The 16,137-nt window shown below is 40.8% G+C and overlaps 1 protein-coding gene across 1 annotated transcript; it reads left to right on the top strand.

Moving 5' to 3' along the window:
• Positions 1 to 1,803: 1,803 nt before the first annotated feature.
• LOC311057387 (UDP-glucuronosyltransferase 2C1-like) lies at positions 1,804 to 4,081 on the top strand (the record flags this gene model as incomplete). The annotated part of the gene is made up of 3 exons (XM_084074346.1): positions 1,804 to 2,103; positions 2,366 to 3,079; positions 3,497 to 4,081. 3 exons carry the CDS (start codon positions 1,804 to 1,806, stop codon positions 4,079 to 4,081), a joined length of 1,599 nt encoding a protein of 532 aa, XP_083930472.1.
• Positions 4,082 to 16,137: the final 12,056 nt, after the last annotated feature.

Raw genomic sequence — 16,137 nt, 5'->3', positions numbered from 1 at the left:
GTAGGCAGGCTTCTGAACTGTCCATGGTCGACCAATGAGACACACAGCAGAGTACACGGAAATTCTTATAATGAACATTAGTGAGGACCAATTGTATGAAGATAAGGTTGAAAATGGCTGAAGTGCTCCTTTAAGCAAGGAAGCAAGGATTGTGGGGAGAGAATATGGGAGAGGAAAGCATTTTTTTATGCTTCACTGCATCATTGCCACACAAAGCATCCCATTTTTGCTCGGTAGCAGAGCAAGGAGCAATAATTCTAGCCACAGTTAAACCCATTCAAATCGGGAACGCATGTCATTTTAAGATTTCTTTGGCTATTGAAAAATAGCAGATCTACAAGCTCATAGTGTGGCACCGAGTGCCGCGCTATGAGCTTGTACATCTGCTATTTGTTTTAAATCGTGAAAATGTGTGCAAATCTTTGAATATATATATATTTTTAAAGCAAACATTTTTAACTAAAATCTTTGCTTTTGGGGGTCCCATGATCTTAACCTCTGATTTTCAGGGTGAGTGGTAAGCAGGACACAAATATAGGGAGGATGACTAAAGGAAGGGCAGTTCAACTCAAAAGGTCTTTTATTTAACCAAAGGTTATCACTAAACAGTGCAGGTATACGCGCCATCACAGAAAACAGACAGCTTCCCTGGTGCTCACATCTAACTAATCTAGTTTTACAGGCTGACAAACACACTGAAACAGAGGGGTATAAATGGACAAGAAACCAAGGAAACAGAGGGGTATAAATATAGACAGGGAACTAACTAGACGCAGGTGAACTCAAAATACCACGAACACAGGATAGGCTGGGAAAAACAGGACACAGGTGAGTAGTGTTAACAATAATCAGTGTGGTTAGACAAGACAGGCAACAGCAAACAAGGGTAGACAGGACGCACAAGAACACTACCACAAAATAAGATCCAAATTAGGAGGTATAACATGTGAAGACTTTGCGGTGCTGGAGCAGTTGGATTGTTGCTTTGAGGTGCTGGAGCAGTTGGATTGTTGCTTTGTGTGCTGTTGATTTACTCGGTGGACCGGCATGACTTTAAAGGGATAGCTCACCCAAAAAATGACTTATTTCTATCAATTACACACAATTACACCCGATGAAGCCTTGAATTCATGGAGATGATTTTGTTTTTGTCGCATTATATTCCTAAGCCAATAATTATGACAGGTGGAGTCTGGAGACTCTTTGAGAGTCCGCCGGTCATCAAATTATTGGCTTAGGAATGCGACAAAAACAAAAAAAATCTCCATGAAATCAAGGCTCCATGGAGTAATCGATAGAAAAAAAGTCATTTTGGGAGTGAACTATCCCTTTAACCATTGCCTCACCTATAATGAATCCTTGGAAACCTTGTTCATTTCATTATACGTTACAAAGTAATATCTTTGATATAAACGTGGTTCTTGAGAGGACCCAAGTACTGTACATCTGATCCAGCAGTTTTTTTCTTTTTCTCTGACAGTGGCTTCAGCAATGTTAGGATTGATTGTTCCAAAGCACACAGACAGTCGGACAGGCCCTATTGACCATGCAATAAAAGAGTGCTGTGTATTTTTTTAGGCTTAGTGTTTGCACCTAAAGGAACAGGTTTTTTGATTAAGCAATTGAGTAAATACATAATGACCAACCAAAATGGTTAAATTAAGAAGTGTGTAAAATGCTCATGGCCAGGCTTGATGCTCAAAGCACATTGTTTTGTCTTGAACTGATTAAACAACCACAAGAATCCTGAGAGATAATAGATCACTACTGTATTTTAACTTTTTCTTTCTCTGTTTAGGCACCATGCCATCGTGTCCTGCACAGGGAATGTCCACATTCCTGGGAGTATGTCTGGTCTCCTTGCTGCTCACATGGCCCTGCGAGGCAGGGAGGATCCTGGTGTTCCCTGTAGATGGGAGCCACTGGATCAACATGAAGGTCATGATTGAGGAGCTCCATGCCAGAGGACACCGCATGGACGTGATAAGGGCGTCCAGCAGCTGGTACATCAAAGCTGATTCACCTCATTACAACACCATCCACATCCACCAGGAGCCTGTTTTCGAGGACATTTTCGGGGAGTTCTTGGATGTCAACTTTAAGGTTTGCCATGACAGTTTGATTGACTGGGTCAAGTATGGGTCATGTAAACTTGTTGGTTGGTTGGTTGGTTGATTGATTGATTGATTGATTGATTGATTGATTCTTCACTCTGCCAGACAGTCAAATAATCAAAAAGGGTGTCAAATAATCAAACAATGCTCAGAAACTCGGTCCGTCATTGATTCATCCACTGATTAATTCACTTACTCAATCACTCATTTAAGCATTAATTCATCTAATTATGTATTTTTCTCTTTCACAGGCGCAGCGGGAAAGCGCCTCAGCACTCACACTCCTTAAACTCGCCAAGGACATTTTCTCCATGATGTCCAACATCCATTATCTGACCGCTGAAATGGTCATTCAAATGCTTGAGGACGAAAACCTGGTGCAGTACCTGCTGGACGCTCAGTATGACCTGGTGCTGACAGACCCCGTCATCGGAGCTGGAGCCATACTGGCCAAGTATCTCAAGCTCCCTCTGGTGCTCAATGCCCGCTGGAACATCGGCGGGGAGGGACATTTCGACATAGCTCCCTCTCCTCTCTCATACGTTCCTGTGCCGGGGTCCGGCCTCACGGACGAGATGAACTTCATGCAGAGGGTCAAGAACGTGCTGTTCCACGGCATGATACTCTTCCAGCAGAGGATCCTCGTGGGGCGCCATTACAACGCCGTCTGTGACAAATACATAGAGGGCGGATGTGACATCGTAACACTCCATCAGGAGGCCGACATATGGCTGTTCAGGTCAGACTTTGTGTTCGACTTCCCTCGACCCACCATGCCAAACGTCATCTACATAGGGGGGTACCAGTGCAAGCTGAGCCAGCCACTGCCGACAGAGCTGGAGGAGTTTGTCCAAAGCGCCGGGGAGCACGGTGTGATCATCATGACTCTGGGTACATTGGTCAAGGCTTTACCGAGCGAGATCGCCGATGAGATCGCCAGCGCCTTCGCCAAAATGCCTCAGAAGGTAACAGTCGTTTAGGCCTTCGTTTTCAATTGAATGTGACATTCAATCAATGTTAATCAAGTAAACTTTGATTCATTCAATCGAGGTCAATCAGTCAGTAATTCAAAACTCTAACACAGTACCCGTTCGGGGCGTGGCTGCCATTCAAACGTGTATAGCGCTTCTGGAGAACTGCTCCTCCAATTGACTTCACACTTAACACTGCACTTCTTTTTCAACAATGCACCTTCCAAGCATGAAGTCAATTGGATGAATGGTTTTCGAGATATGCGAAGGACATAAACACAACACAAAGGTCATAAGCACATACAGCCAGAGATTTTAGTTCGCGATAAATTGAAATGAAGTGTCTGAATAATCAAAAACTAGTCTGCAGTTTAAAGTAATTTTATTTTTTGGTCTTAATTTCATTGTCAGGTAATATGGAGGCACATCGGTGAACGTCCTTCTACTTTGGGCAACAACACCCTGATAGTGGAATGGATGCCCCAGAGGGACCTGCTCGGTCACTCCCAGGTCAAGGCCTTCGTTGCCCACGGAGGAACCAATGGAGTCCAGGAGGCAATTTATCACGGAGTGCCCGTTCTCGGCATCCCCCTGTTCTTTGACCAGTATGACAACCTGCTGCGTCTGCAGGAGAAAGGAGCTGCAAAGATCATAGAGCTCGCCAACGTCAACGGGCACACTTTTGAGCAGGGTCTAAACGAGGTGCTCCACCAGGACACCTACAGGAAGAACATGCAGAGACTCTCCCGTCTGCACAGGGATCAACCCATCACACCTATGGACCACGCCATCTTCTGGGTGGAGTTTGTGATGCGTCACAAAGGAGCGGCTCATCTGCGTACTGAGGCCTACAAGATGCCGTGGTACGCGTACTACTCTGTGGATGTGTTCCTGGTTCTGTTGACTGCTGTAGGTCTCCTCATGTTCACTACTGTGATCATGGTCAGGTTCCTGTGCTGCAGAGGAAAGAGAAAAAACAAGGATAAGCAGCAATGACTCAATAGAAAGTAGACTTTGTCCACATACACAATACTTTGAGTTTCTTATGTCTTTGAATATAACAGACACTTACCTCACAAATGACAGCACTCAATTAATCACAAGCCCTACGAGCCAATTCTTCAGACATCAGAATCAGTTTAGTAGTCGTGTGGAGTATTATCGTATAATATGGGGGAAAATGTTCTCTATTTTGGCATCAGAGTCATCCTGGCAGCACAGATGGGAACGTCAAGCAGTTTCGCAGCAATGTCAATCTTGAAGGGCGTTGAATTGGGTCGCGTATTGTTGGTATTACTACAGTATTGACTTCCAATAAAATGTTCTTCTAAAAATGACGGGTTTATTTCTTATTGACGGAGAAGCCTGTATTATTGACATATGGGGAAAAACTAACATTACATACCGGTGCCTGGGGCACAAATGTTAAGAACCTCTGCTCCACAGTGAGTTGTGGAAAGTCTGAGAAAATGTAATTACCAGTGATTTCACATATTCTTTTCACTTTGGCTTGGATCTTTCATATAATAGTTCAGATGACGAGTAGATAGATTGCGTCTAAAATAGGCATGGTGCTTTTGAAACGGAGTGAAAGCACAATACTTAATAAGTCCTAAAACTCCAGAGATTTCAGCAGAGAACGTATTTATTAAAAACAGAGCACAGAAACAAACAGAAGAGTTGAATCATTCATCATCCAACTCACACAAAGATGCACAGACCTCCATAAGAGATTTTTTGATTTTACGACTCGCAGATGTCATCACATTTGGTCTGACACTCTCTATACCTTATCCCACTCCCCTGAGATATTATTAAAGTTGGGTCCGACCACCAGATTTGACAGACATTCATTTTTGCGTAATTTAAATAACGACCCATTGTTTGGTCTTCAGAAGCCCAGACCTGCTGTGTGCCCCCCCCTCTCAGTGAGGAAGGACAGATGTTCATTCTATGTACATCTGTACTTATTGTCTTACATTAGTTCATGTCCCCATCAACTGTGCCAAAGATCACTGTGACATAGGTTAATCACCCTGAGGGAAATGACACAATAGACATTCACACCGTTCACACAGAGGACACACATATGGGGCTTAACCCATTAAAACCGGGGAAGCATGTGTCAGCAGTTTAAAAAAAAAAGAAAACGTATGTTGCTATAATATCAGTGGTTCTCAAACTTTTTTCACGTCAAGGACCCCCAAAATTATATATATTTGTCCGTGGACCCCCCCCATCTCAAAATATTTTGTTCCAGGGACCCCCAGAAGCAAAGATTTGAGTTAAAGATGTATATAATATTCAAAGATTTGCACTTGTAACAGAGTATTTCTAAATTGCGGTATTGATACTCTTAGATAAGTACAACATTTGAGTACTTTTTTCCACCTCTGTGTGTATCAATGTCCATCCACCCTGACCCTGGCTGGACACCCAGATATCATCCACAGAAGCCTGAGGTGCCATAAATCCAATACTGTACGGGAGGAAACTGTATTTTGAGTTGCGTGCGACTGTTTTTAAATAAATACTTAAATTACTGAAATTAATACTGTTCCAGGATGCCTGGCAATCCTACAATGGGTTCCTCTAATCCTGCTTCAGCAACAGCTGTACCAGAAGAGGATATAATACAGTACAATCCTGAGTGTTCATTTAATTCATTTAATACCCTATGGGATCATTTGGTTTCATTTCTATTGTTCCACTGAAGCTTTTTTTTGTGCAGTTGGATCATGGGTCACATGCAGACCATAGAATACAGACAATATCTAATACAATATACTGAATGGATTATACAATATATTGGTTGCAATTAGTAGATGATTGTTATGGTTACAAGTCATTATGGACTAAATGCAACTTTACTTTACTTTACACCACTGCAGAGATGTCAGTCAGAAAACTCATTGTCTCCACTTGAACAGAACACTAACTCACCTTGAATTCAATTTAACAGGAACCGGAGAGCGATATACCTCTTAAATGAATTAGTAACTGTCTGTAACTTCATCCTGAGTGTTAATTTAACTTGTGTGTATATACATGGAACCAAAAGAACCCTTCCAGGTACATTTTGGTTAGACTTAAGCTTGTGCACAGCACTCAAGAGTTAAATAAACACTCTGTATTTTACTGTGTACACGACCCGGTGACCTGGCTCTCCTGCCAAGCTCGGTGAACAGACAGCGTCGGCTCTTTCGTGCACAGGAACCACTGTCCAGAATGTGTCTATAAAATACATAACCCACACCAGATATTCAGCAAGATGGAGAAGATCAGGTTTCATCTCCTGTGCAGGATTATCATGGGGTGAAAGTTTCCACTGTGGAGTAATAAGAGAACACAACAGCATAACGTTGTCATTTATTCAGTAAAATACATTTCACATGTTTTGAAATACAAACAAAATGGTCAGGAAGTAAACTATAACCCTACATGGGAATGTTCCATTATGTAATACATTTTGAAAGTAATTTCTTCCCAACACAATAGCAGCTCAACAAACCACACACAATGCCTCGCAACGCTTGTAGATAAAGCAGATAGCAAATGGCAGATAGCAGAAAAGCAGATAGCAAATGGCGATCATAAAGCAGATAGCAAATGGCGATCATAAAGCAGATAGCAAATGGAGCTTGCATACTGTATATATATTAATGTCAGTTTGTTCTGTTTAAAGACAGTGTAAAGGTTTCCATTTTAAGAGTTTAACATGTGTCATTGCTTCACGGATCATTATGCAACAGAAATGCAGTAAAGATGAGAGTGACAGAGGGATGGAAGGTTACAGTAGACTCAAACCTGTGTTACCGTGATGTCATGGCACTCTACGTACCGAAAGGTGAAAGCGGAGACGACTGGATGCGATGTGAAATTAGTGTCTTCACGGACAACTGGGAACGTGAATGCTACTTCAGTTTCCCTGTGCATTTGTGGTAATCCTTATAATCCATCATACTGCATACTTCAAATGATTACTCAACGTATGCAAGGCTAGGACGGAGATCCATAGCCTTTCACAAAGTCAAAGTTACAAAACAAGTTCTTTGATTTATCAAAACAATTTATCTTCTGTCCTACAGTAAAAAAAAAAGAAAAGAAGAGAAGAACACCTTGAAGCAATCATTGTCTGGATTGTCTTCGATATGTCCTGAGGTCATATGGCCTTGATTTACAGGATGAGTGAGCGAGCCATGCTCCCACTACAAGCAGAATTACATTACATTTATCACGGGGAGATATACAGTACATGACTGTGAGCTTATAGATGATATGATGACGGGAAATCTGTGAAAACGCTCCAAGGGCTGTAAATCCGCTGATGTGAAAGATGAAGCTTGGAACTGTAAGTGTATTTTATACCGAAATGTGTGTGTGTGTGTGTGTGTGTGTGTGTGTGTGTGTGTGTGTGTGTGTGTGCGTGCGTGCGTGTGTGCGTGCGCACACACACACGCGTGCGTACGTGCGTGTGTGTTGTTTGCAGCGATGTAAAGTAACTACGGTAAGCATAATTAAGTACAATTTTGAGGTATTTGTACTTTACTTGAGTATCTCCAATTTCCAATACTTTTACTTCTACTCTTTTTTTCTACAATTATTTGACTTTAGTATTGTTACTTTGTAGATTTTGATGATTATTACAAAACATACATTAACCACTTCAGCCATACTGTATATACATTTCGGCCATTTGAAAAGCTCTACAAGCTCACAATGCATTGCGACGCGACGCATTGTGAGCTTGTACTGTAGATCTGCTAAAAGATTTGTATACATTTGAAAACTGGGTAATGAGACATTCTGCATAATGAATGACTTTACTTTTGGCTTTTACTTTTGGTACTTTAAGTACATTTTGATGTCAACACTTTTGTACTTTTGTACATATTGAATTCTGGACTTTTACTTGTAACAGAGTATTTCTATATTGCAGTATTGATACTTTTACTTATTAAGTAAAAATAATTGAGTACTTTTTCCACCACCGGTTGTTTGTACATGCATGTGTGCAGCAGTGCGTTCAACAGGAAGGAATGATGGGGTATTAAATGTGGGGATTAAGAAGAGGTCTAGTTTAAACAATGATCCTTTTATGTCTTCACAGAATAATCTGGAGTGTTGAAAGTGTAAAAAAAAATGTACTCATATGGGCAGGAGAAACAGGGATTTTCTGACTTTTTCATCAAATCAAATCAAATCAAATCAAACTTGATTTATAAAGCACATTACAACAATAGAAATTGACCAAAGTGCTGTGGAGCGCAACAACAGAAAACAGGCGTGAGCAACAACATAGTCACAGGACAAAGCAAAAGATAAAAACATATGAAACAAAGTAAATGATAAAAAGTTTAAACAACATCCAAAGGTAGAGAAAGAAGTGAGTCTTGAGACGAGATTTAAAAACCAAGATAGACTGAGCAATTCAAAGGCACGGTCACCCCTGGTCTTTAGTTTTGTTTTGAGAACCTCCAGGAGCGACTTGTCAGTGGACCTCAGAGCCCTAACTGGGGAGTAAGGTTCAATAAACTCCGCGAGATAGCAAGCCCATGTAAAGATTTAAAAACAAATAAAAGGACCTTAAAATGTTCATGGCACGGACCTCCAAAATTTACTTCTATAGAAGGGCAATGGACCCCATTTTAAATCATTATCTAGGCACCCTGATAGGAAAAGATGTTTAAATGTACTTTAATTTAATATCGTCTAAATGTCATAATTGTATGTGAAAAATAAATTCATAGTAGTGAGTGATGTTGAAACAGGTTGTTAGATTAGTCACTTGTACTGTTGTCCATTTTTGTAATTATTAAATTTGAAGTGCAGCGAAGCGTAGTGTAATTAAATGTGGACACCACTTTGAAAACCCATGATCTAATATACTGTAATGTGAGTAAAAGACTATCTATTTCAAAATGACAAATGGAACTTTTAGAGTTCCAAAAGTTCCCTTTAGAGTCAACACTGCTGTATGGAAAACTTAATGGGAAAAACCACTGAAGCATAAATGATTCCTCACGCACATGTTGAAAGGGACCAGGCCAAAGTGTGTAAAACATCATGATTTTATTTACACAAACAAACGCCACATGTCAATCGTGTCTGCATTGTGTATGTCTTGAGAGGAGCAAACCTGGGTTTTGTCCCTTTTGTTGAAGTACATTTACAAAATCCAGGTTCCGGGCTTTCCCCATAAGACCATGTTTGATCACATCTGCAGTTTGGACCAGACCTGACCATGTCTGGACTGACCTGACGTTTTCCTCAAGTGTGTCGCAACAACCGCTCTATTCCTCTGTATTATGTTCGAGAGCACTGGCTTCGGCCGAGCCTGCATGGACGAAGCCAAAAGTTCATATTAAAGTTCATATTCCGACTGTGAAAAACAAATAACGTCGCTGACTCAAACTCGACCCTCGGACCGACCAAGATGGAGAACCAGAGTCATGGGGTCTCTGGTCACTGTAAAGGTGGTTTCAGATGGGGAGCGGTTGACGTGCCTATGTAATATATTTTCAATGAGAGACGGGCGATTATTTGGAGAAGTTGAAGGGTGGTGAGGCAAGCGGGCGCGTTCCCGTGAAACTCTAGCGCTCGTGCTCGTTTCGTGCACACACCCGCGGGCGGCAAGAGCTGGATTGTGGTCAGCTTTTTTTCCCCCGCTACTCGCAGGAGGACAAAACAACAATGATCGCCCCCGTGTCAACCGCTCCCCGTCTGCGACCTTAAGACCCTCACACGATGAACACTGTTTTAGCTCCTCGGGGGGAAGCCAAGGTCATTGATCCCAACATCTGTTGGAAGAACCGCCCATACAAAAAGAGTGAAAGATCCACTCCCCCACTTTTTGTTTTGTTTAGTTTAGTTAGTGTCTTTTTGAAGCTTACCTATGGACATCCTGGTAGTTTCCTGTGCACTGCATATCTCCAAAGCATTACAGTAGTTTCACAACGCAAATCTGAATTTTAGACTGGAATTCACTGAAAAGAGATCTGATGCAGGGAAAGCAACTCAGACGAGGTGCGTGCCAATCAGAAGCTCCCAAATGCAGAATTATTCAGTCAGGAGTATATGCACGGACGTTTTGTGATAACAAAGAAGCACTTCCCCCATCACACCACTGACACCACCGTGGTACCCGTGGTGTCCCGTCAGCCGAGGAGCCGGGCCGTCAAGGAGGAAATTAACTCTTTACCTGCCATTGACGAGATTTCTCGTTTTTCTCCGCATGGCTCAGCCAGCCGTCGACGAGATTGACGAGATTTTTGAAAAAATTAAAAATTAAAATGTATTTTTTCTTTTTTTTTCTTTTTTTTTCAAATTTTTTTTTTTTTTATCACAAAGGAAGCAGGAGATAACGCGATGCGAAGATTTTCTGCTCCATTCACTTCAATGTTAAAAAATAAACGGAGACAAAATTCACAGTTTACCTATTTTTGCAATGTTATTCTCTGGCAGGGAAGGGGGGTAGATGTGTAAATACTCTGGCAGTTAAAGAGTTAATGGATGACTGCTTAGTCGCGGCAAGTTATTTTGGTGCGTTCTCTGTGTATTGCCCAAATTCTGGAGGATCAAATGTATGCATAATACATAGGATATGGAAGACTAAAGCAGGCCAAAGATAGAGCAAAGACATAGGTACTATTAAGCTGCTTTAGGGCATTTTGGTTGGAGAAAACAGTTATTGAACAGAGAGTCCTCAAGTCCTCAACTCTGTCTCACCTTCATTCATATAATAAGATACGTTACTGTATATATATACTGTTCCCTGTAGGGGAATTTGTTCTGGACTCCGTCCTGCAGTTCCACAAAAGTGCAAGTTCCACAGAATTTCTTCACGTTGTACCGATCTTGTTCCTCACTGATAGAAACAAAACAAAGGTTTTTGTGATCATTTCTGATTGGATAATGATTACCTTCTGTGTGTGTTCTGTGTTAGAGAGCAGTCAAGCCTGGGTTATGAACAATGTGCTTCATGCACGCCCTCACTTAACACAAACACGGTACTAAACAGCACTAAAAGTTGTTGTTTGGCTTGTAATCAAAGGGGAACCTTTTGTGACGATGTACCTTACAAGGTGCTGTAGCACCTTTGTCAAATAGTGCTAAATAACTGTCTAAACTAAGCTGAAACTGAATGAAAACTGAAGGGCCAGTTTAAAACCTCTAAAGAACCATACAGGGGCTAAAACTGGTTCTTTGCGAGTGAGCGTATTTATACTGTAGCTATTATTTACAGTATGCGACGCGCATGGCAAAATTGTTGCAGATGTGTTTATGGAGACATGATTGATAGCGAGTCTATCAATTAAGACGCCTGTTCGAGAAACACTTCAAATTAAGAGAATACAAACTATAAAGAGATGTATTGCACATTGAAAACATTATGCAGCTCACTCTTTCTGCCCTACACGGTAAAATCGTCAGTGTTAATTTAGGTCTTGAGAGTGTACAAAATGGAACCAAATGGACCCTTAAGGGTCCATTTGGTTCCATTTGTACACTCTCAAGAGTTTCAGTGTGTCCAAGTATGATGCAGTCACAAGCAGGCCGGTCCGATAAACACTGAACGATTTTGAAAACTGGAAACTTGTCGAGTGGAAACCAATATAGACCTTTGGCCTTGAGCTGCAACCACCTTTATTTGTCTGGGTTCTGGTACACATCAAATCCCAGACATTTTTTTGGGATGGAAGCAAAACCCTGAGACTTAATTGATTCATTTATTGACAGACCGATCTTTCTGCCATGAGTTTTTTTCAAGGGTCTGCTCTCTTTTTTTTTGTCTTAGAAGCCTCGTTATTTACCTTGGCAACCAGGGGCTTCTGGAAAACGACTGATTGCTGCTTATAGTAGACTTGGATAAGAATAGCGTTATAATATGGCCCAAAATGAAACAGAACAAAAGTTAAATGATCATCAATTTTGTTCACTAAAACTAAGCACGTAATAATGGATGAAATGACAATATAATGGGCAACAATTATGCATTCTACCTTAAAACTGAGACATAATTTCTAACTTCTGCAGAATGTTTGCTTATGGTTTCTTACTCTCCCTCTCTAATGAACCTAACAAAACCACAACTTCAGCAGTAGAACTACTGCTACAACTACTACTGGTACTTCTACCACACACATAGATAATGTAAATAGTTCTGCGTGCAGAAACCAGTTTATTAATTGACAATGGTATACAGTACAGTATAACATACTGTACATGAACATGCATCGGTGCACATGCAACAGCCACCCATGTAAATGGCAACGACATAGTCAGCACAACACCTAAGTTACCTTTCTTTGACATTTCTTCTAGCTCCAGTAGGTTGCCTCCCAAGGCTCTATCTCTCTCTCTCTCTCTCTCTCTCTCTCTCTCTGTGTGCGTGCATGAGAGGAGATTACTCTGATTGAGAATAAAACACCATGCTATATACTTACCTAACGTCCAGTGCAAATTCATTCATATTAATAGCCTATAATAGTTTTCAATTTGGCTATATCCTATCCTAGCCCCTGGAACGCCCCCCAAAGACCCCTGGGGGTCCCCGGTGGGTCCTGGACTACATCACAGATTCCATTCAATCTGGAAAATCGCTCAGCAGCCACATAAAACAGGGACAATCTTTGTGGGGGATTTGGGTGGCGTATGCAATTGATATGTTATATTATGATATTTTGAGATAGACCGCATAGATATCCTATTCTCTGTATTCAGATACGTGTATGTACTTTAATGCTCTCAACAGATTGTAGTTACATAACCTGTAATGTAAACGTCAAACTGCACAGGGGACATTTTTCTAACGTGTTAAAAATGACTAAGTCAGTTTTATTTATAAATCACAATAAAAGTTGTCCTCATTTTGTTAAGCTGAATAGGCTAGCTGAACCCAAGAGCAGACTCAAAATACAGAGGATTCATTCAGAATAAGAGTTGTATTGCCAGCCAAGCAAACAACAAAACATATGGCAAAAGACAAAAATCATAGGTCAAAGTTAGCCCTGTTTGGAACCTCACTCTCCACGATGGCTCGAAGCTATCGTGGAGAGTGAGTCTTCAAACAGGGCTATAGGCGAAAAGTCAACTGGCCAAGACTTGAGGCCAAAGTTAGAGCTGGCTACTAAGCTGGGGTCAGCCTCGGCGAGGTCCAAAAACCAAACAAACTGGAGGAATCAAGCAGGTTCTATAGGTAGGCCTACACTACAGAGAGCACAACAGGTGAGGCTCTGACTAAAAGTGAGGTGCATGCAGGGCAGAGATTATATAGAGGCTAGATTGCTGAAGAGTTGCAGCTGATGAGGCTCCCAAAACATTCTCCACACACACCTGTCTCTATAGTCAGACAATCACACACAGAAATTGGGATAACGGAGCAGATGTACAGTAACAACTTTACAGTTCAAGACCATAGTCAAGTATCAAGAGGGATTATTTGTCACTCACTCATGTTGTCAACACAATACACAAGATAATACTGGATTTTAATTATATCAAAAGAACAAAATAAACCCTTGAGGGGGTTCAAAATGGACCCTTACAGACGAGGTCTGTAACTCTGACAGTGTACAAATGGCCTTACGGGTCCATTTGCATTGACTTGTACACTGTCAGAGTTATGGGGGTCCTTGGAAATGAAATGTTAGTGAATGAATTGAATTTGAATTTAAGCTATTTTTATTTGATAATAAATGTCCTGCATGTCTGGATCTTTGATGATCCTCTGTGTCTTCACCCTATACTCCCCTGGGAGTAGACTGGAGGTCATGCATGGTGGCTGCTTCAGTCCTGTTAATGTGCTGTTTTAACCACCCTCTGCAGAGCCTGTTCAAAACAGCTGGACATGAGCAAACTTTCCTGTCCCTGTCATAAGTGTTGTCACAGCACATTAATCATGAAGAGGAGTCCTCCTGAATGGCACGTCTCGTCTCAGACACTTCATGGATTCTAGCACTGTACTGTAGCTGGTCATATTCAGATGGTACAGTGGTTTAGAATCGGAGGAAACACAACAGGCATCGACTGAGGATGAGTTCAAGTCTTCCAGAGACCCTGCACCACTCATACAGAGGATTATTGTTCTTCTAAATGTATCATTCAAATCAATTGTAGTGTAACAGAAAATAAGAAAAATATTATCCAAAATGTGTTTGCTCTCAACCTTTTAGTGAGGGAATTAAACTCTACAACCCTTGTTGACAATTCTGGTGACATTTGTACATTCTAGCATTGAATTATGAACCTCAAAAGTTCATTGTATGAAGTTTTCAAACTGAATGGCGTTTCCAGGATATCTAATAAAAAATTAACTCCGAGCCATCATCCCACTGAATTAGCCATAAAAAGGCTAAAAAGACAAATAAATCAATCAATCAATAAATAAATAACTTGCTACACGCACATACTGTGCGCGTAGATACACGTACGTACGTACGCACGCACACACACACACACACACACACACACACACACACACACACACACACACACACACACACACACACACACACACACACACGGTGTCCTTGTTATTGATCAAATACTAAGCGCTTTCGGTGGAATCTAGTTAATTCATGCAAATAAACCCACATTCACCTATACAAATTATAATATCATATTTTAGATATAATATTTCAGAATATTATTTCATGGGGTGGTGGTGCAGCCAGTCCCCGGTTCGAATCTGACTCCTGTCATGCCTCGACAAACAACATTCATCTTTCATGCATGACAATAAAGAACATTGAACCAGTGTATGTCACTGTCTTGAAATGCAAACTTGATAAAGAGCAAGATAAAGGGTAGGAAAGTGATTTACGGTGTTTATGAAACAGCTGAGCTGTAAAAAAGCAGTAGGATATGTCATAATTTCTAGAAAGTGTCACTTCTTAAGCAATACGTTCTAATCACACAACTAAGTGTCTCCAGGCTCCTCAGAAATGTGAATCTGGCTTCCAGAATCTGCACTCCTATTAAAGAACCATTTCATTTAGCAAATGGTTCTTAATGTTCCTCATATGGTTTTAGCAGTGTTTCCCAAAAACTGGGTGGGGCCCATGTTTGGTTCGCGGACCCATTTTTATGAGTCACAAGTAAATATCTTTTTTTGTTTACTACAACAATAAAAATACAATTATTAAGGTCATTACACACCGGCGATTATGCGAATATACGCAAAATTCGGGCTAGTCCCGAATAAAAGACGTTTTTTCGCTTCGCTTTTTCGCTCCATGGAAGCTTGCATTGACTTTATAAGGTTTTTTAAAAAAACATATTATTCGCATGAAAAAATCGCCCCCGGTGTGTAAGGAGCTTAAAGCTTTTCAAAAAGTTAAAACAAATCTAACATTTTCAGAAAATACAATTTTGAGGTTGTAGATCTGCTATTTTCCCTAGTTTGGGTCCTGGGGAGACATACAATTTCTGTTTTGGGTCTCAAGCTAAAACGTTTGGGAACCACTGTTCTACAGAATAGAAAATAAAAAAATAGAAAAATCTACAAACTCACAACGCGTTGCAACACAACACATTGTGGGCTTGTATGGCGGCTATTTGCAACTAAGCGATTTGGTGTTGCAACTAAGCGATTTGGTGTAAGGAAAAAAGCGGTATAGAGCCCTAGGGGACACCAGTTGATGAAGTATAGTAGGGTTTAAGTGGTTATGGGGTCTTTAAAGAAGCATTTAAATAAATGGTTCTTTAAAGAACCTTGGTCTGAAGGGTTCTTTCTCTATGGCACCACTGTGAGGAACCAGTTTCGGTTCCAGTTGGCTGTGAGTGGCTATTGTCAGCAATAATTGTAAACAGGCAAATTTGACTAATTGAATGCAGAACAAAAGAAAACAAAATGTTGTGGTTAACATTGCTGTGGTTTAGTGTGAGTGCTGGTTATTAAAAAGATGCTGAGAGGTGAAAATAGTCTGCTAACTTGATTAAATGTCATGAATACAGATACATTTCTAGTCCCAGAACAACTCAAAATTGTTTAGGTAATGCTCTTAGCTTTGAGTTTGCTTAGGGTAGTAACCATAGACTGTAAAAAGAAT

This window comes from Gymnoscopelus microlampas, assembly GCF_963454915.1.
Source record: "Gymnoscopelus microlampas genome assembly, chromosome: 12".
In the NCBI taxonomy this organism is placed as follows: domain Eukaryota; kingdom Metazoa; phylum Chordata; class Actinopteri; order Myctophiformes; family Myctophidae; genus Gymnoscopelus; species Gymnoscopelus microlampas.
This window is presented reverse-complemented; position numbering and strand designations above follow the sequence as displayed.